A 22,267-nucleotide genomic window follows, 5' to 3' on the forward strand; every position below is an offset into this window, starting at 1 on the left:
AAAGGGTCGTTCAACCCCCAAAGGGGTCCCGACCCACAGGTTGAAAACCATTGATCTAACACGTAAAATATATAATCAAGTCTAATGAAAACTTATATACATCATTTCAATAATATCCTTCACTTTTCATTGTTATTCCTTTAAAAAAATAATAATACAGATAATAAGTTTTCCATTTATCTTGAAATTCTTTAATGAGTCACTTATTCAAAAAAATCATTAAATTTGCCATTATTGTATATTCCATTTGTTCAATATTGTGTATTCCATTTGTTCAATATTCCATTTGTTCAATATTGTGTATTCCATTTGTTCAATTTGTTCAATTTTCTTGACTTGGGCATTCTTCTGCCTTTCATTTTGTAGCAAGCACTACCTGGGCTGTCACTATCAAATATGAAAAAGTTCTTCTGAGATCTTTGGTATATTTTTCAACACATTGAAGAACTTTCATGCATGTGCCTATTCTCTTTTCCACCAAAAGATGACAGTAGAATTGTATATTAATCCGCCATTTCCTGGACCTTCTTTGTTCCACTTGGGTGCTAGTGCCAACCTAGTTCTGTCCCCATGGCAGCGGAGCATTCTAGAAGGTCCAGCAAATGGCAGATTAATATACAATTTTACTGCCATTTTTTGGTGGACGAGAGTATACCAACCAGCAGGTTTTGCAGTTCACAACGCTTCATTGCAATCAGCAAGCATTTCATCAACAGTGATAGATTAAATAGTAAAGAGTTCCTGCAAATGCATCCAAGTAGGCAGCATTAAGGGCTTGGTCTGTTGAATGTTGACTAAGTGCAAAAAAACTAATTCAACACTGAGCCCTAAAAAAATGCAGAAAGAGGAAGCTAGCAGTTGATCCGTAAGGCAGCTGAGTATCAGAACACAGAAAATCCATGCATCAAAACAGGTAATTATGAACTTTGGCTAGGTAGCAATTGCACATACTTTCATTTCATTTGGAGATGAGTATCCCCATGAGAGCTTTATTCAAGAGCTGGGGATATTTAGGAGACTCTGAAATAAGAAAACACATCTGTCCATAAGAGATTAAGCACATATGCACCTCTTATGAAGATGCTCAAGAGATATGTGTTGCATGATATTCCATAAGTTTATGACTCAATGTCATTTCAGACAGCCAGTGTATTATAGTGGCTATAAAGTTTGGCCATGCTGGTAAGGGCAGATGGGAATTGTAGTTCGTGAACATCTGGAGTGCCATAGGTTGGCCACCCCTAATCTAGGTTGTAATCCCTTCTTTGTTATGGAACACACTAGATAACTTTGGGCCAGTCATTCTCCGTCCAGTCATTCTCAGGGTTATAAAGATAAAAGGTGGGAAATCACACATACCAGAAAGCTAGTATGGTATAGAAATCAGACCATCAAACTAGGATCACAGAGAACCAAGTTCAAATCCCCACTCTGCCATGAAAGGTTGGGTGACCTTGGGTGCCAGTCACACGCTCTCAATCTAACCTACCTCGCAGGGCAGGATAAACATTGAGAGCCGGAGAACGCTAAAAGCCACTTCGGGTCCCCAGCGGGGAAAAAAGTAAATACATTCAATTCCACACTTTCTCTAGTGAAGGATAAAATTACATGCTTTTCAAGCTGCTGAAATATTTAGAGGCTGCTACTATGAATAAAATTCACCATATTTAGAAAACATGGATCCATAGAGTCCTACTAGCTTCTGTAAGCCCCTCCCCGCATCCATTCTCAAAAACTGCTGCAGTTTTGATTTTAAAATTCAGAGCTGAAGATCAACCAGCAGTGCCAAACTTTCATTGTTATGAGTAAAATGCAATGCCGGGAACATTCCTGCGGGACACAAAAGTTCAGCAGCGTCTGTAATGTTCTTATGTGCCACTGTTTATATGCCCCTCAATTGCCACTGAGACAAAGTTTTAAAAAAAGGAATAGAAAGTGAACTAAGATAGGTTGTTCTGGCAGGACCAACGTTTTGGCCACAGTCCCCAGGTTTTTCCTCAAGACACCTTTCTCCACAAATACACACTTTGGTGTGGCTTGGAAGAAACTCGGCTTATCAGCGGTGGTTTCTGGATTGTGCATACATTACACAGCTGAGAATCAGGCTCATTCCGCACATGCAGAACAATGCACTTTCAAACTGCTTTAAGTGCTCTTTGAAGCTGTGCGGAATAGCAAAATCCACCTGCAAACAGTTGTGAAAGTGGTTTGAAAACGCATTATTTTGCGTGTGCGGAAGGGGCCTCAGTTTGGTACAGTGGTTGTATGAGAAAGCTCCTTGTTACAACAAAGTTCTGTCCCTCCATCCCCACAGCCCCATCCATTTGCTTGCCATGCTCAGCATGACCAAGGTAATTTAGGCTTTTACCTAGATTTAAACTTAATGAAATAAATTATAAATATTCACCCATACAGGAATGAGCTTTTCCATTAGGCTACATAAATAATAAATATTTTAAAAGGTTTAAGTTTTTGAGGAGCAATTACTGGGGACGATCATCCACCCAAATGCTTCACATTTAAAATACCCTCCAGATTCTTGCTACCTTTTCCTCCCCTGTCAGGAACACAGGTTACTTGCACCTTCAGTGAACGTTGCGTTGGAAACGGTTTTCCAAATCCACATTAGACAATCCAGTACAACCGTCATTTACTCAGTTTGTAATCAATGTAGAGAATTGGGATGAGGGGGAAGAGTTATGAAGTTGTATAAGGGCAGTCTCAGCACAACACGACAACTTCTGAATCCGTTGCTTTCGAGACATTATAAGAAAAGGTACTAGATAAAATTCTAAGATATTTAGAACCAGAGATGTCACCAAAGTTCGTAATTATCCTGCTCATAACGTTCAGATGTCCTCCAACTCAGAATACAAAACAAGATTCTGTGCATGCCCCACTGCTATTCACTCACATGGATAGCAGCTCCAATATTAACCCCCCACTTTCTTCATGAAAAGTTTTTACGATTGCAGTAAACTGCAACCGGAATGTTTGATCCAAATAAAGAAGATACTTTCCCAAACGTTTTATGGGGTTACTGTCTGACCAGCCATTCCCTCCATCCTATCTAAACCCCCTGCAAGTTCCCAGGTATGTGTATATACGTGTTTTGCGAAAATATGCAAGTAAGAAAGAGGTTGGCTTTCAGCACCACAGGGAAAAGACGCTAGGATGGATGTGTCCAGTGGTGGGATCCAAAAATTTTAATAACAGGTTCCGATGGTGGTGGGATCAAACAGTGGCGCCGCCGCACACATGCACCTCCAGTCCCTATTGGGCAGGGAGGTTGCTTCAGTAACCCCTTCTCGGCACTCAAAAAAAATTAGTAACCACTTCTAGAGAAGTGGTGAGAACTGGTTGGATTCCACCTCTGGATGTGTCCAACACCATCAGGACACAAGAAAATATTACAGGCTATGATTTACCAACTGAAGGGCTGTGGTTTACCATTTGATCCTGTGACGGCTTTAGTGCATTAGATGGAGCACTTATGATGACATTGTTAACTGATGCAAGACAGCGTGTCACATTTTGTCCATAGCCCCAATGTTCAGGATGGATCATGAGAATATGGAAAATCAATTTCGTGCCTGAAAGTTAACAAGTCAAATTATACATAAAGGTTTAAGGGTGATAAAATGGTGGGCTTTGTAATATCACAGATCAATAAGGTTAACAGTGGCCTGCTTTTTTGTATATTTTGAAACTTTGCAAAGAGTTTTCTTTTTAGATTGTATTTTCTCATCTTTTTCTCGAAATAAAATAAAAAAGACAGCGTTACAAAGAAAACTCTCCAAAAAATTCTAAATGGGTGGCCATCTTAGCCTGCAGCACCAAAATAAAACAAGTGTCCACATTTATTCCAGCACAAGCTCCATGCCTCTCAGGTTGCTTCATCAGATGATCTGGAAGGTGCATAAAAACAATCAACCTAATGGATATAGGAGTCCCATAGAGCAGAGTGGTAAGCTGCAGTACTGCAGTCAAAAACTCTGCTGACAACCCGAGTTCAATCCCTACATAAATTGGATTCAGATAGCCAGCTCAAGGTTGACTTGGCCTTCTGTCCTCCAGAGACTGGTAAAATAAGTACCCAGCTTGCTGGGGGTAAAGTGTAGATCAGTGGTGGCGAACCTATGGCACGCGTGCCAGAGGTGGCACTCAGAGCCCGCCCTGTGGGCACGTGCGCACACACACACAGAGTGCGCACACACACACACACACACACACACATATATAGGTTGGCCTGGGCCATTGGGTATGATTCGTTCAAAGCATTGCATGGTTGCTTCACCAAGCTTAGTCCCAAGTAACGCGCGCCTCGGAGCCAACCGTCTTTTCTAAACTAAAACCTCACTATTCAGGTTAAATTGCCGTGTTGGCACTTTGCGATATATAAATGGGTTTTGGGGTTGCAATTTGGGCAATCGGTCTTGAAAAGGTTTGCCATCACTGGTGTAGATGAATGGGGAAAGCTATGGCAAACCATCATAAACATTGCCTAATAAACATTGTAATGTGACCCATGGGTCAGTAATGACCTAGTACTCGCACAGGGGACTACCTTTACTTTTACCTAAAAGATATGCATTCCTGAGGATCTGACAAAGTGAACTCTGACTCACAAAACCTCTGCTGGAATAGATTTTGTTGGTCTTTTAAGTGTCACTCGCTAGCTGTTTTATTTTTCTCTCTGCAAAAGAAACATCGATCACCTAACCAAGACAGCTTGTCAGCGCAGTGCTAATTCCAAATCAAACCAACAACCATTCATGAATCATGAATCACAGAAATCCTTGAAATTCTAAAATGATGTGTCATTCCCTGCGTGACAGAAAACAGTGGACACAAATTTGACATAAGCAATCGCATTACTTGATGGATGGAGATTTTAAACTTCCTGATTGCAGACCGGAACGGCACTGTTCCACAAACAAACAAACTTCACAGAGAATGCTAAACATGAAAGTGCTCAATTAGAACTCATCAAAATTAAACTGAGACTTGGATTTCCTGCCCAGTATTTGAATGGGAGATCGCTAAGGAATACCAGGGTCACAATGCAGAAGCCAACAGAGGTAGACCACCTCTGATCGCCTTGCCTTGAAAATCTTTACGATCTCTGTAAGATAGCTGCAACTTCATAGCAAAAAAGGCTGTTAATGCTCTCATGTTTCAGACTACTTCTTTCTTAGTCTGTTATTTACCTTAATTTATTGCAGTTTTGTGCAGACATCTTGGCAGAGACAAACTAGAACCTCTGACCTCTTTCATCTTCCATTATGCAATCCTTCAAGTTCCTCTCAGAGATTCACACCTGGTTTATGACACCAGGCCTCTTTGTTCAGCTGCTCCCAAGAATTGTCTGTGGACAAAATAATATGAAGCAAATGATTTTCGTTCACCCCACTGCATCTGAAGAAGTGAATTCTGGGTCACGTAAGCTCATACTGGACTAAATGCTGTTAGTCTTTAAGGCGCCACTGGACTTCTGTTGTGACTCTACCCAACTTGGGCTTTGCACTGAAGTGTTAGAGCCCAGTGGCAAAGCCACCAGGGAGCTTGGGGGGCGTGGTGCCCCCCAGCCCCCCCACCTCCCTGTGCCGCCCCCCGCGGCGCACCACCCCACTTACTTTTAGGAATGGAGCAGGCCGGAAATGTAGTTCCCACCAGGCCCAGGCAACGCAGGCAGGCCTTCTTCTCCAGCCTGCTCCTTTCCTAAAAGTAAGTGCAAAAGATGGGATGGGGAAAACCACTGGGGGGAGGTGGCGAGGGCGGAACACTCTTGAGGGGGCACAGCTGTAAGGCATGGGGGGGCAACAAAAGCCAGAGTGTGCACAGGGCGCAGTCTGGTCTAGTTACGCCTCTGTTAGAGCCCCTCTTTATACCATACTGAAAATGTGGAAACCATTCCCCACCCTTTTCGCATGCCACAAAAACAATAGGAGAAACTTCAGAGTAAAGTCCAAGCGGCATCTCCTTCCCATACTAATGCTAGCCTCCCCCCATATGAAACATGCACAGCCCAACATTTTCCACGCGACACTAGGGGCACAGGAAGAAGCTTTGTCTGGAGTGGCTGATATATTAATGGATTTGTTATATTGAAGCTATAGGCCATAATATTACACTCAAACTGACAGATGAGTTAACATCGGCCATGAGGAAGCCAGTACAGTTTTTATCAGAGCCAGAAAAACTGATCAAGGTTTGATTCTACTTGGTCCAAATGGGTGCATACACTGGACAACATAATAAATAATGGGTAAAATCTTCAACCTGGGTAAGCCTGCAGAGACAGAAATCCAAAGGGATTTTATCGAAACTGTCTTGCCGAATAGCTGTAGGCTTCTATATTACCAGGCCTAGTACTGCCCAAAAGCTATAATTACTATATCACATTTTTTAAAGAGCCTCCCTCAGCCTAACAGCATAAACTGTGAGCAGCACAACAGCTGTTTAGCAACAGCACTGAACTAATGCAACCAATCAGCTGGATATTCTCAGAATTTGTCTCTTCCCCCCGCCCCCCTGCTCCATTAAAAAATTGGTGGAACTCTGCATTCATTGTGAAACCGAATGCAAATGTGGGCTGACTTCATTATATCCTGAGCTGTCAACCAGTTATATCTTTCTGGTCCAAAGTGTGTAAGTCAAGCTTGGGCTCAAGAAGTGTGGGAAATGGAAGGGGGCGTGGCCACGCTTTTTGGTTGGGCCACTGACCTGCCAGGGCAAGTCACACGCTCGAATCTGGATCCCAAGTGTACACTGACCTATGCCCCCTCCACTCTGCAGCCCAGCAAAAGTCGGGAAGCGTTGGGTGAGACAGTTCTCCAGACACAATAAATCGTTCCTCTTTGTTTATGTGGATGTAGATTTCTAGACCATCTTCCCCCAGAGTTGGCTACAGTTCTGCACTCAGTGGTTAAACGTGCTTCAGTCTTCCGAGGTCCTGTTTTACTTGGTGGTTTTCTGCACAGATAGAGTACACTATGTAAGAGTGACTAAGCGTCTGTGCTGTGAAAAAGGAAATGCCAAGTTAAAACTCTGGCTGCCATTAGCTTCCTAACCCCTAGGTAGAGTCAGGCCTCATCTGCAATATAAAAGTCCTAATATGGACCTAACGATTTAGTACATTTTAATTCCACTCTTGCTCTAAAGGGGTCAAGGAAGCACACAGCAGTCTCTGTATTTCCATTTTTACCATCACAACAATCCTGTGAGGTAGACTGTACTAAGAGAGTGCAACTGGTCAAGGTTACCCAGCAGGCTTCATAATGCATTAGGGCAGGGGTCCCCAAACTTTTTAAACAGGGGGCCAGTTCACTGTCCCTCAGACTGTTGGAGGGCCGGACTAAAAAAAACTATGAACAAATTCCTATGCACAAATGATTGTAAAATGTTTGATTTCACCTTTCAGTCATGGTCTATTTTTAGAACAGTGACCAAAGTATGTCAAGTACAGGGTGGGCTCCAAATACTGTTGGGGAGGCTGTGGAATACCTTCCCCTGTAAAAAAAAGCAGAACTTTCCCAATGAAGCATTCCATCTAACCCAGGATCAGGTATCTTCCTGGGTTCTTTCCTCCCTAGCAGCCAGCGAGCGATTCACCAGCCTGGCTGATGCCAATGGGAGTGAGGCGGAACAGAAAGCCTGAGAGCAACACATGGAGTAGCTGATAGGGAAGGGCGGAGCAGGCGTTGCCACATGTAAGGTTTCCAACTCTGGGTCAGAAAATTCATGGAGATTTGGGGGTGCCATCATGTAATTGCAATCAACAGCCGTTGGGGCCGGTTCCTCCTCTCCCTCGAGCCCCCACTGCACATGAATGGAGCCATCGCCGCCATGCCTGGCGGGCCGGATAAATGCCTTCAGGGGGCCACATTTGGCCCCCGGGCCGTAGTTTGGGGACCCCTGCATTAGGGATTCGAACCTGACTCTCTCAGGGGTGTGCCCAACACTGATGGCTACATCCAGCTGGCAATCAAATAGTGCTGTTATAACATTTACCTGGATAAATTTAAGTGCCAATCTGAAGTGAAACATAAATGCTACACCTCATTAAGAGTTATATTTCGCTGCAAGTATAACCCCTATGTAAGAATGGGATGACCCACAAAGGGGTGGAGTCTGAAAAGAAGCAGAAGGCTGCAGAACTAATGAGGTTGGAATAAGCAAGGCTACCAGGCTGGGACCTTGATTGATTTTTATAAGCCCTTAACACCTTGTTTAAGGTAACTGCAATGTTGTTGGGAACTAGTGGGAAGGGAGTTGTTTATTTTTGCTATATTGTAAATGTTAGAATTTATTGTTTTAGGGTTTTTGTGTATGTAATTGGTGAGAGTTCTTTTGGGGACCTTCATTATCTTGAATTCAGTTCACCAAGCCTCTGGAGTCTTCATGAGCCAACCACCAGCAGGAAGAATGGACTTGGCATTATCAGACTGTAAGGTCTTGGAATGAAACTTGAACAGGACGTTGGAGTGTTAAGTTAAATGTTAATGTTTGATAAGTGTCATATGTTAAAGAAAGTAAACCATTTTGTTTAAAATTTAGTTGCTGCAAACTCCTGCCAAGTTCTGCCCCACAGAACCCACAAGCTGAGGTTACACAAGCACATCTAATGGACACCTGGTTTCAGCAGGACCAAACATTCCACTGGCCACAAGGTGGAGAGTGAGGAATTTAAGTGCCTACAAACTTTCTATTTGCTGTAACTACTCAGGTGTTACATTGGGATTCTCTGCCATACATTAGAAAGCAGCCCTTCCAGAACATATAATAAGAAGCTCTGAGCCACAGAATCTCTACAACAGTCGACCAAGTACGGCTGCAAGAAATAACCGCATAACACCCGTGCAGTCACAGCCGCTCCAAGATGCCACCCAAGAAGACCACCAGAGAACTGGAAACACAAAGGTTTTTTTTTAAAGCTACGAGCCTGGAAGAGTTCATTAAACTGATCCTAGAAAAGAAAATCTTCCTGCAGGCACAAAAGTAAATCTTTCCTGGGTTCTTAACTTGCAATCCAAGGAGAATGGGAGAAGCCAGGAGCTGTTCTTTGCTCTGAAGAGAGATATACTAGCAACTGTAGAGCCTTTCATAACGCTGGCTTCAGAGGGCAGCTATGTTGGTCTGCAGTAGAACACCTATTCGAGTCTAGCAGCATCTTTTGGAAACCAACAAGATTTTCGGGGTATAAGCTTTCAAGAATCAAAGCTGTAGCTGATAATTTTGGAGGGATTGACATGTTATGTATTGTTGCGTTGCACTTAGATTTTTTTTTCTTTATAATTTTAAATTTGTACACCACATTGAATCCTATAAATCCAGAGAAAAGCAGGACATGGCATCCACCCAAATTACTGAGAAACTACAGCTTTTCCCTTTTACCCCTTAAAGAAAAAGGATAACATCCATATCCAGTTTTGGTGGCAGACTTTCTCCTGGAAATTACTGAACGCCAGTAGATTTCCTTCGACCTAACATGTATTTCCTGAACTGTATATGCTTTTTAATCCGTTTTTTAATTATTGTTGTACTGCTGTCCATGCCAATAAAGGTCCATATCCAGTTTTGTTTTCTTTTTTAATTGAAGAAAGGGGACAAGAATAACCCTGGGGGGAGGCCAGAGCTTCTGCACTTGTGCTAATTGACCTTTAATCCGCTACTGTCCACGAACCATGCAGTGGTGTTATTGATTGTCTGCGCCCCTCTCCAGACCTAAGTTTTAAAAGGGACATAAAAACAGCACTTGAGATGAGGCAACTTTCTTCATAAAGGTATATTTATGATGTATTTATATAGTGCACAGATCACAGGCACACAGTTAATGAGATTCTTGTGCCTGATGGCTCCCAGCCAACTTGCTAATAGGTCTGCTTCCTATTTGCCATTTCAAGACTTGGTTTAGAAATCGAGGATTTTATCCGTAGTCTGGGGTGAGCAGCATGAGGCAACTTTGCAAGTGGGTGAAGCAGCTGCTTAAAAGCCTGAATTTCCATCCAAAATCAATATCCCAAATGCTTTCTAAATCTATAGATCACCCCACCAAGGGTGGAGGGGGCAGGGATAGGATCCCAGTTAAGGATCACTGCACTTGCCACAGCCCTGCATTGCCCATAGGGATCTATGTCTCCCCTCAACTAATGCAGCAGCCAAAAATCCTCTCTAAACCAGCTCTCCAACGCCTTAATATGCCTTTCAGCCTCCCAAACACTCCCCAAAGGAGTAGTGTTTAGGCAGCACATCGATTTTTACCCCACATTATCTCCGTTCAACGATTCCCCCAAGAAAGGTCTTTTGTTCAGTAGCCATTACAGAAATACACGGTCCATCATTCCGAACCTTTCAAAAGCTGTTCCCAGAACTCTCCAAGTTCATAACAGTGATATGGCAAATTGAGTCTGATTTTGGGGGACTAAAAATAGAATCCAGGCAATCAGATGGAACAGAAGAGCTCTCGTATAACCGCATAGAATAGGAGGACTGGGACAGATGGATCCTCTCAACAGACTGCCGAGGGGGGGGGGGGGAGGCCGTATGGACAACGACCTCCAAGCAAACCTGGCCATTTGGCATGTCATTAGCTGTCCAAGCAGACGCAACCTTTAGGGATGCCAGTTTATGCTTTCATTAACGATGAACATTAATTATTTGTTATTGTTTGGGTGGCTTTTAAAAAAAAAAGATGCTGTGTAACACAGATAAAGGTCAGGCCAACCCAAACCGGTTTACAATATTAATGAGAAAAAGTTACAATCCATTTGAGATGGCGGCAGAGGGCTCAGGAGTTGGGCAGGCCGGCCTCCTGGGCAAAGCAATCTTGTTGAACTGGACCGTTCAAAAAGGAAGGGGGGGGGGGGGACAGCGGAATTCATGGAAGAGAAAGCCAGAACTGCAACCAAAGCAAACGAGATGCAAAGTATGCCGAGCAGACACTTCCCCATGGCTGCTAAAATAGTTGCATTGAAGTTCAGAAACATCTGGACTTTTTTACCATGGCAGATGTGAAATATTAGAAGGCTGGGCCACGGAGCAGGGAATCACAGCCGTAGCACAATGGAGGCAGTTGATACAACCTCACACGTACTGATTTTTGCATGCTCCACAGAATCTACTATATGCACACTAGCAGCTCTTACCTTCATTACTGCATATTCCACACAGCCACCCAGTAGGGTAAGGCAATATCATCATCGTGTGTTGCAAATTAGGGGGAGGCGGCTGCAGAATTATTATTGCATGTGGTGCATGTTCATCCCGCCCTCCCTTCGAGGAATTCTCATTCTTCACTCCTGTATTTTATCCCCCCCTATAATTCTGTGAAGTAAATTAAACTGAGGGAAAGTGACTGGCCCAACTGGTAAATTACATGGGATTTTCTCTCTAGAGAATAAAGCAGACGACAGCCTCATGGGACAGGATTAGGCTGAGAACAACAGACTCAAGATCACAGCGCAGCAAGACACGGATTTGAACTCAGATCCACCCAGTCCCAATCCTGAACTTTACACCCGGGGCAACTCCCTGCGTTTAAACGCGGTGGCGCCTAACAACCAATACACTACAACTACCGTATTTACACTACAATATGCTAAAGTACCGTATTTATTACAAACACTTGCATTTACATCCCTCGTTCATTCACTCACAATTTCCTTTTCTGATTGGACTTTCATTGAACCATGCATTTTATTGGACTGGCCTCTCATCGTCACACACACACACACACACCAGCACACAACATTTTTAGTGCATGCAGCTCTGCGAATAAATGCATCTGCCTAAAGGTTGCACACTTCGATGCAGCTGATGAAGTGAACGGACAAGGTAGGGTACCCCATGCGGAAAACCTTTCCCAGCTACTCTTTCCACCATCAGAAAAGGGGCGGGTGAGGGGGACAGGCGGAAAGACCCCCGGAGCGCCTAAAGGGAAACAGTTCCGAGGTTTACGCAAGCGAGCCAAAGCGGAGTCCCGGGCGGCTCGTGTTGCAAAGCGCGAAGGCGAATGCCTAAGCTCACCCCACCGTCGTCTCCATCCATTTTCCATCTCCCGGCCCTCCGCCACCTCCTTCACTGCTGGGGGCCCGCGGCCGTGCACGGTGGGTGTCTGCGGCTGTGCCGGGCAGCCCCTCCTGGTTCTCCTTCGCCCACCTGGCTGCCAAGCGGGATCCCTTTGTCTGAGGCAGCCTCCCCAGTCGAGCCTGGCCGAGCCCCGGAGGAGCTGCCCGGGGTGGAGGGGAGCGGGCTGGGCAGCGCCGGCATGGGGGGCTCCCCTATTCACGTGGGGCGGCGCGCAGCGGGCATGACAGCCAGCCCCGGGCAAAGGGGAGCGAAGCTCGCGCTGCCCGGGCGAGCGGCAGGAGCTGCCAGTCAAAGGGGAGCCGAGTCTTCTGGGCACGCGCAAACCCTTCGAATCGGCGGCGGGGTCCGGATCGGCGGCACATGCGCAGTCCGAAACATTGAAGCCACGCAGGGAGGCGCACTTTTGCCCAAACCTCAATTGGAAACGACTTTGGAGACAGATGGGCACGCACGTGGGGAAAGTCACGAAAATGCCTTTTATTTCCCCCTCGTGCAAAGGTTTAACGCCCGCACGGGCTTTTTGCCGGCCGTTTCTTTTATTTATAACATCCCCAGGTGCAGCGACTGCTTCGTGGATAAGGATTGTAATAAATCTATTAGATGGGGATTGCAATCAACGTGACGGAGTGCGCTCTCACTCGGGCAAATGTATGCTGGCATAATAAATAGGGGTAGTCCGAAAGGTGCTTCCACCAGACTCCGGTTTTCTTGAGCTTCTGCAGACCCGTTCAGAAGTCCCGGTGTTGAAAGCGCAGTAGCTGTGCCAGCAAATAAAGGCCTCTTTGCTCAACATTTAGCTTTATTGCGACGAGTAAAAATGATGGGAAAAGGCTGGCCTGAAGGGACTCTGAAAAAATGCACTGGAAGCGGCGTCGCTTTTGCACATCAGTTGTTGTGAGTGCGCATAAACCGAGGGCGACTCTATGCATCCCTTTTTGGTGCTTTTAACATTCGTGCCTCGGGAACCCGAGCTCCCTGCGGCATGCGCCGACCCCCGATTTGTAAGATTGCGTGTCAAGATGTGAATCTGCACGACCGCGAGCACGTGAATATTCAGACGATACTCTGCACCACTGAAGGCTCGCTAGACACGTATTTATCTTCCCGTCTCCGCAGAACACTGACCCCGTCTTCTGCACCGCCAGCTGGACTCCGTAACGCCTGAATGGGGTATTTCCTCCAAGTGAAGGCTGGCCCAGCTGGGAGATGGGGAAGCAGCCCTCCTTTGGGGGATTTTCCCAATTCACACCGGCACCAATGAGATTCATATCTGAATGAGGCATCTCTCACCTGGGGGCGGAGTTTGGTCCAAACCAGCCAATCACAGCGCGGTCGCCTTGGGGAGTTAGTTCAGTTGCAGGTAATCTTAATGTCTGCTTTCAAATTCCCACCCACAGTCAGCGCACGCAGCCTGCCTGCTCTTAACCCACCTTTTGGCAGAAAGCTCATTTTAAAAATGTTTATTTCCCACAATAAAACATGATCCTACATCTGTGGTGGTCTCCTGGGATTCAGTGGAGTTTTAGCCCGACAAATGTGCAGGACCAGCCATACCCTAAGACACAGGTGTCAAACTCGCAGCCCTCCAGATGTTATGGACTACAGTTCCCATCATGCTGGCAGGGGGTGATGGAAACTGTAGTCCATAACATCTGAAGGGCTGCGAGTTTGACACCTATGCAAGACAAGGTGATGTGGACTGGCTTCCTATTCAGAGGTGTACCTACAAGGAGCAATAAATGGTCTCTTAGTATTTCCCTCTCAAGGGAAGAAGGACCATCTTGACTTTGCTTAGGGCAACAAAATGTCCACAGCTTTGCTAGGAGGAAAGGCAGCTCCATACTTGGGGGTTTGGCCTGCCTGCCTGCCTGCCTTCCTTCCTCCCTCCCTCCCTTCCATGTTTGGAACCTTTTTTAAAAAAGATTTAGAGGGCTCACTTGGGTGTATATGTCATGTGCACCACATACAGAAAGTCTCATAAATTTGTTGACACAGCAGTGAGTCACTCTGACCAAGAGCCAGGAATTAATTGATGCCACATGTCTGCAGTATAGAGCACTGTGTGTGTGTGTGTGTGGGGGGGGGGGGGGATGCCTTCTGTAGACACACAGTTCTTTTCCTTTGGTTACACTGAATATAGGATGGAACACAATTTCCAAATAAAATTATGAATGCATTAAGAGCTACTCCAAAGAGTGCGCGTGGGGGCGGGGGAATCAAAACCAGGCTGCTGACATGTAGGATAATCAACTTACAGGTGGAACCTTGCATTCTCCTCAGATTACAACAGACCATCATATGCAGAGATCGGTTCCCCTGGAGCAAATGGTAGCTTCAGAATGTGGGTTATATAGTATTAAATCCCTGCTGAGCTCCTGCCCGAGGCAGAGCTTCCCAGTTCAGTACTATCCCCAAATCACCAAGAATTTCCAAGCCACAGTTGACATTCTGTTACCCCACCCCTCCCTCCTCCTCTTGGCTTAATAACGAAATATTTCTGGACTTACAACCACACACAGTTTATTGCTATATCTTCAGGTTGCAATCTTTCTTCCAAACCAAGATTCCATCCTCCAAAGCAGCCATTTTCTCTTGGGGAACTCACTTCTGTAGTTGACAGATAAATTGTAATTTTGGAAGATATCTGGATCCCACCTGGTGTTTGGTAACCCTCTAGCCAAGCGTGTGTGCAGAAGATACACTGTCCAATGGCTGCCAAGGGATCAACTACCTAAAAAGGTCAAGAAATTGTTTAAGGGGCCACTAAATATAACACTGCTATCAAAAAAAAAAACCACACGTATTTCTTACAAATTAAAATAATTTACACTTGTAAAAAGCTCGTAATACCCTACCATTATAGTAACAATACATAGAAGGGTGGACACTTTTGTGCATTGTTATTGTGATATTGTGTGCATAAGGTAAATTATTCTGGGCCTTTTACAAGCATAGATTATTTTAATTTGTAATAAATACATATTTGTTTTTGATACTTAGCAATTTTATATTTAGTGGCCCAGAAGAAGAAGAGGAGTAGTTTGGATTTATATCCCCCTTTTCTCTCCTGTAGGAGACTCAAAGGGGCCTACAAATCTCCTTTCCCTTCCCCCCCTCATAACAAACACCCTGTGAGGTAGGTGGAGCTGAGAGAGCTCAGAAGAACTGTGACTAGCCCAAGGTCACCCAACTGGCGTGTGTTGGAGTGTACAGACTAATCTGAATTCCCCAGATAAGCCTCTGCAGCTCAAGTGGCAGAGTGGGGAAACAAACCCAGTTCCTCCAGATTAGAGTACACCTGCTCTTAACCACTACGCCACTGCTGCTCCTTGATCTCTTTAGGTGCTTTAACCAATTTCTTAACCTCTTTAGGTGCTTAATTCTAGTTTTGTAGGGTTAAGTTTGTTCCCCTTTTTATTTGTGCCAAGGGATCAACCACAGAACACCAGGAGATTCCAAGTCACTGCTCTTTCTACGAGGGAAGTTGCTATTACTAAGAACATAAGAACTAGCCTGCTGGATCAGACCAGAGTCCATCTAGTCCAGCACTCTGCTACTCGCAGTGGCCCACCAGGTGCCTTTGGGAGCTCACGTGCAGGATGTGAAAGCAATGGCCTGCTGCTGCTGCTGCTCCTGAGCACCTGGTCTGCTAAGGCATTTGCAATCAGAGATCAAGGAGGATCAAGATTGGTAGCCATAGATCGACTTCTCCTCCATAAATCTGTCCAAGCCCTTTTTAAAGCTATCCAGGTTAGTGGCCATCACCACCTCCTGTGGCAGCATATACTGAATGGGCGTTCCTTATGCAAGGTGATCCCTTTCTTCCGAATTAAAAAAAAATATTCCAATAGAAGCAGTCTCAGCTCTCGACAGTTAATTTTAGAAGTGCAAACAGTAAAGAGTCATGGCACCTTAAAAACTAACAGATGCACGGGATCAATTAAAATGTAGAAACCCTGGGGGAAAACATATGTATCTGCATGTCTGATTTTTATCATCTAAACCTGAGCAGAGACTTGCATACATCATACAACATGTTCCAGCATATTTCTTAGCTAACCATTTGGCATCTGTTTTCTGATGGGAAATCTCTTTGCTAGTTTAAAGTTGATCTGTCAGTGCTGTTGTTAATTATCCTTGATATTTTAAATCCATACTCACAGAATGTTTTCCATACCTGTCACCCCTCAATAACTGTTTCTCACGCACAAGTTGCCCCATCTGCACACTGCTTTGCTAAGGATTTAGCAGTAGGGCCGGAAAAATTGACCCAGCCAGGTAGAACCATAGTTCTGAGACCAAATGTGATGGAAGCAGTCGGACTGTTGGACAAGGATCGTGGAGACCCAGGTTCGAATCTCCACTCTGCCACAGAGGCTCAGTGGATGACCTTGGGCCACGCAGCCACTCTCAGACTAGTCTGCCTCATCAGGTATTTGTGAGAATAACATGCAGGCAGGTCAATGCTGTCATAAGCACCTGTGGGCCCCCATTGGGAAGAAAGGCAGGGTCTAGCTATCTAAATAAATGGCATACTGGTTTTAAGACCCATTGAACTTAATGTCTTACTTCTACGTCAGGTAGATCTGCACAACACTGTCCTATAGCCATATGCTTAAACCAGGTGTTACACTCTTTGATACTTCACCTTGGAGATCTAAGCTGCCCAAGCTTTCAAACTCCCCAAAGGCTACACTTAGTCTATTTGGAGTCATTATCATATTGGGTCTTGTTGAACCCCAAGCAAGGCTATTTAAGAAATCATAATTTACTTAGATAGCTAATAAACAATGCATTACAACTAGGATGACAGCATCTGAAAATGCACAATGTACAATAAACAACACAGAAGGTCAATTTCAAAAGCCAAAGTCAAATGAAGCAAAAGCAAGATGACACAGACAGCAAACATTGCAAGAGACCTCAATTCTATTCCCTTATAAATGCAACCCCCTGAATTGTTCCATTATACTAAAGTTCTAATCCCTTGTTAAGAATGCCTTTTCAGATATTTCTGTTTTGGGCATCCTGAACAAGGACAGAAGTATGAGAAACTTCCTGACTGCCCTGAGCTAGTCATTCCCCAAAGTAACGACTGGCTGACAGCCAGCTATCAATCTTACCCATTTGTAGGGTGGCACCTTCAGGAGGCTTTGCTCAGGTGAGCATTGAGCAACACTGTTTATTTATTTGTTTGTTTGTTTGTTTATGGGTTTTATATTTAATGGGGTTTTGTTTGTATGGGTTGTAAGAGGAAATTATGTTGTGCACCGCCCAGAGCCCTCCGGGGGAGGGCAGTATATAAATATAATCAATCAATCAATATACCGCCCTACCCCCGGGTGGCTCTGGGCGGTGCACAACATAATTTCCTCTTACAACCCATACAAACAAAACCCCATTAAATGAAAATTAAAACACACAATACGATAAAATTAACAAAGATGACGTCACGCAATAAAACCCCAATTAAAACCCTCCCAGAGAGGGTGGAAGCAGGACGAAAAAATGGGTCCCGTAGATGGCAAAGGGAACTCCGAACCGGAGGAATAAAAGGGGCACTGTAGTTGTAGGCATGTACTGGGAAAAACCAGGACATTTTGAGGGTGGAACCTGGAGGGGGTGGGGCTTGGGGAAGGCAGGGGAGGGACTTCAGTGGGGTATAATGCCAGAGAGTCCATCTTCCAAAGCGGCCATTTTTTCCAGGTGAACTGATCTTGTCGCTCAGAGATCAGTTGGAGGCTGGGAATCCTAGATGGGGGCTCTGCTAGAAAAGGGACCACCTGCTAATCGACTTGTGAATGTAAAGGCAGCTGAAAGAGTCCTTTAATCCACTTTCATCCTAGGGAGAGCTGTAGTGCATTCCCTAGTGTGCAGGGTTTGTTGAATGCTTTCTCCTGCAGTTCCGCCTGCCTCTTGTTGCCCTTCTTTCTGGGTTGTGTGTTAGCACGTGTTAGTGCTTGTACACTGAAGCCCTGTCCGTTGTATTAGAAGGCTTCAATCAGTTATTGTCTTTTTTGCAAATCTTGTTGCAGTAAAGTGAAGTTAGTGAAAATTACTCCAAAGTGTGAGATGGGATCATTTCAAGACAATAATCCTTTATTGGCAAATTTATAATACATCCTCCCCAAGGAAAACAGTGACAAAGAATCTCTTAACAACAGAGTGACCCTACAGAATTAGAAAGTAAGAGGTGGGATCCAACCAGTTCTCGCCACTTCTCTAGAAGTGGTTACTAAATTTTTTCTGAGTGCTGAGAAGGGGTTACTAAAGCAACCTCCCTGCCCAATAGGGACTGGAGGTGCGTGTGTGCGGCGGCACCACTGTTTGAATCCCACCACCATCGGAACCTGTTATTAAAATTTTTGGATCCCACCACTGCTTTAAAGTGTATGATTTCTAGTAAAAACCTGGCCACCAATTCACAAACTACAAGATCAGAATTATTTAACAAGTATAAGATCTTTTGAGTATCTGATATCCTATCACAGTTCAAAAAAAGAGCATTTGCATAATTTCCCCCTAATTCCTTTGTATTTAGTGCAATAGAAAAGGGAACGGGCTAAACTAAGTTTCCAGTTGATTTGAGTGAACAGGAACAGAATCTCTTCAAACCGTCTATTTAGGATCATTTCTCAAACTCTGCCAACAGGCCCAAGGCCACTAAGAGCTTCTTGGGTGTTAACCAGAAACCTAGAATGAAATCCAATAACTCACTTGTGACCAATGCAGCAACAACAAAATGGATGTGATATGCTTGTACCACCTGGCTCCTAATCATAACTGAGCTGTACCAACTGGAGTTTCCATGCTGACTTCAGTCCCATGTAAAGGACATCACAATAGTCTAGCGGCAAGATAACTATGACATGCATTCACATGGCCAGATCAGCCAAGCCAAAGGAGGGGGGTCATCTTCTGGGCTAGATGAAAGAAAACATTTTTGAAGATGCATTCATTTGCATTTCTGTTGATAACAGAGGGTCTTTTATAACCATTAGGCTCATAACTGAGTTAGCAAGAGTCAGCTAGACCCTGTCAGATGTGGGAAGCCCAAAGTCCTTCAAGTCCTGCTAGATCAGGGGTAGGGAACCTGCGGCTCTCCAGATGTTCAGGAACTACAATTCCCATCAGCCCCTACCAGCATGGCCAATTGGCCATGCTGATAGAGGCTGATGGGAATTGTAGTTCCTGAACATCTGGAGAGCCACAGGTTCCCTACCCCTGTGCTAGATTCACTGTGGTCCATTCCCCTGATAGATAGTTTTTAATTAATGTTGCTGTGAGCACGTGCCTTTTTTTGTTTAGGTTCATTTTTAAGCTTAAGCAGGTTTCTTTTGTGGATTGAGAATGCTTCTTTTTACCCAATATATCTTTGGAACTCCAGCAGAAATATCTTCTGGGGCGCCAAAGGCTCTTTTAAAACACAACTAACACGGAATTACTTACAAGGCTACCCCCTGTAATCTGAATTACAAGATCTAGAATGTGAATTCTTGAAAGAAGAAATGCCTTACTGGATCTGTGATGGAATTGTGATGTAGATCTAGCACAATTCCATCACAGGATCCAATCAAGGTTCACCCATCCTGGACTAACATAGTTTCCAGAGTTCCAGAAACCTGCAATCACTACAAACAAAAATCAGCTCAGGGAATCTGGCATCCTCCATCTACAGACCTGGTGGATTTTCTTGTGTCTTGCATCTTCTGCAGTAGTCAACTAACTCTGGGTGGAGTACAAAGAGATGCACACACATGACACATCCCAGCCTGACCCCGTGCCTCTGGGGCAAAGTTTTCAAGCCAAGCTGGAGTCTCGTTTCCAGACTTCACGCTCAGCCTCCAGCCATGAGTTCGCCAGCTGCATGCAGCAGCGTGACAGACTGCTCTGGAAACCTTTCTCTGTGCCAAAGCATATGGTTTGAATCAAGCTAATGGCGGGGAGGTTGTAGAAGAAGGTATCATGTGACACTCCTCGAGCAGTTAGCTTTGCAGATGAATGAGAGGCACTGAACGATGAGGAAAGCAGATGGGAGGGGCCTGCGGCTCAGCAGCAGAGCATCCGCTGTGCATATGAAGGTGACAGGTCAGTTCTTCAGCCTCTCCAGTTTAAAAGGACCAGGCAGTAGGTGACATGAACACCCTCCACCTGAGACCCTGAAGTGGGTGCGCCGTCAAGTGGCAGCTGACTTAGAGTGAGCCCATAGGAGTTTCAAGGCAAGGGATGTGCAGGCTTTCTTGGAAACAAGCATCACCTACTGTGAAGGAAAAATAAACCGGTCCTGCTCCCAATTGGTGTTTGCACTGTAGCAGGCTCTAGCAGGCTCACCCCAGGATTTTTAAAAAGAACCACCAATTTGGTGTTTTTTTTAATACCCTGGGCTGAGGGGAGTATTGTGGGGCAAACCCACTTTAGGACGGGAAACCATTGTTGTACGGAACAGGGCATGTCTCTTGCTCAACCCAGGATATTTTGACCGTGTGGAAACAGCCTTTATGTTGTTTTTAATGCTTTGTCTTGTTTTTAATGTAAATAATTTATCTTGCTGCTTTTATGGTTCTGCGGGCTGTAGCAAGTCTCTAAAAAGGCAGCATTTCTGTGCCCTAAAGTAGATACATTTCATGATGTTCCAAGTTTATTACATATTATAATTTATTGACCATTTATTATATGGCAAAGGTTACAAGGTGGGCTGCCTCTTCAGGCAGAGTTGGTTTACACCTGATGGTACATTGCCCAGGCTTTGGAAGCCCGCTCAGTCTTACATTCCAGTCACATTCATCAAGAGCAGGGGGCTGCAACCTGTGGCTCTCCAGATGTTCATGGACTACAATTCCCATTGGCCATGCTGGCAGGGGCTGATGGGAACTGTAGTCCATGAACATCTGGAGAGCTGCAGGTTGCAGACTCCTGATCTAGAGATGTCATTTATGTGATGTGTTCATGTGGACACTGCACATGTGACTTTATTCTTTGCAGTGGTTGTCAGTGATGCAGTGGTTTGTCAGAATGTCGAATATGGGAAACCTATGTTCAGTTCTCCACTCTATCATGGAAGTTTGCTGGGTGACCGTGGGCCGGGCAGACACACTTTTAGCCTAACCTCTTCCCAGGACTGTTGTGAGGATAAAATGGTGGAGAGGAGAATGCTATAAACCATTTTGGACCTGCATTGGGGCAAAAAATAATAATAATGAAACGAGTAAATAAAATTTACAATCCAACAACTCAAAAAAAGTGCTGCCACGCTGGACATGCCTGGCTTTATTTGCTTTCAGTTGCCAAGAAAGTAGTTTTAAAAACTGCACACCTTCAGTAAATAGAAAGCTTTTATGTGGGGCTCTTTGCCAGACTTGCCCAGACCTGCTGAGCTCTGCTCCTGGACCACCAGGCTCTGCTCTGGGACCTTCCAAATAGCAACATGTTATTCCGAGGCACGTCAAATCAAGGACTGTGGCACCAGAGAGCAGATTTCACATGGCTTGTGCGCGGGTAGAATTATTGAGACCAAGAGGGGAGTGGTTAGACAGGAGAGTCCTGGGTTCGAATCCACAAAACACAGCTTACTGGGTGACTTTGGGCCAGTCACTCTCTCTCCTGCCTCACAGGACTGTCCTAAGGATAAAACGAAGAAGAAGAAGAAGAAGAAGAAGAAGAAGAAGAAGAAGAAGAAGAAGAAGAAGAAGAAGAAGAAGAAGAAGAAGAAGAAGAAGAAGAAGAAGAAGAAGAAGAAGAAGAAGAAGAAGAAGAAGAAGAAGAAGAAGAAGAAGAAGGGAGGAGGAGGAGGAGGAGTTTGGATTTATATCCCCCCTTTCTCTCTTGCAGGAGACTCCTTGCCCTTCCCCCCTCTCAACAAACACCCTGTGAGGTAGGTGGGGCTGAGAGAGCTCCGAGAAGCTGTGACTAGCCCAAGGTCACCCAGCTGGCGTGTGTGGGAGTGTACAGGCTAATCTGAATTCCCCAGATAAGCCTCCACAGCTCAGGCGGCAGAGCTGGGAATCAAACCCGGTTCCTCCTGATTAGATACATGAGCTCTTAACCTCCTACGCCACTGCTGCTCCTTTACAAAAGAGGCAGGCTTCTCTTGAACCAAAAGGGAACTAGGTTTCTGGCAGTTAATATCAAAAAAGATGACAAAACACAGCTTACTGGGTGACTTTGGGCCAGTCACTCT

The 22,267-nt window shown here is 44.9% G+C and overlaps 1 protein-coding gene across 3 annotated transcripts in view; it reads right to left on the reverse strand.

Annotated features, from left to right (window-relative positions):
• The window catches only part of LOC125436168 (PH and SEC7 domain-containing protein 3-like), a 172,441-nt gene extending 160,030 nt beyond the window's left edge, over window positions 1-12,411 (reverse strand). For 2 of the 3 annotated variants that reach the window (XM_048502893.1, XM_048502891.1), the window contains exon 1: window positions 12,028-12,411. In XM_048502893.1, coding sequence (XP_048358850.1) covers window positions 12,028-12,048 — 21 coding nt within the window. In that variant the 5' untranslated portion in view covers window positions 12,049-12,411. The remainder of the gene's footprint in view (window positions 1-12,027) is intronic. The other variant, XM_048502892.1, reaches the window with a different exon arrangement.
• Window positions 12,412-22,267: the final 9,856 nt, after the last annotated feature.

The sequence above is a fragment of the Sphaerodactylus townsendi genome, linkage group LG07 (assembly GCF_021028975.2).
Source record: "Sphaerodactylus townsendi isolate TG3544 linkage group LG07, MPM_Stown_v2.3, whole genome shotgun sequence".
NCBI lineage: Eukaryota > Metazoa > Chordata > Lepidosauria > Squamata > Sphaerodactylidae > Sphaerodactylus > Sphaerodactylus townsendi.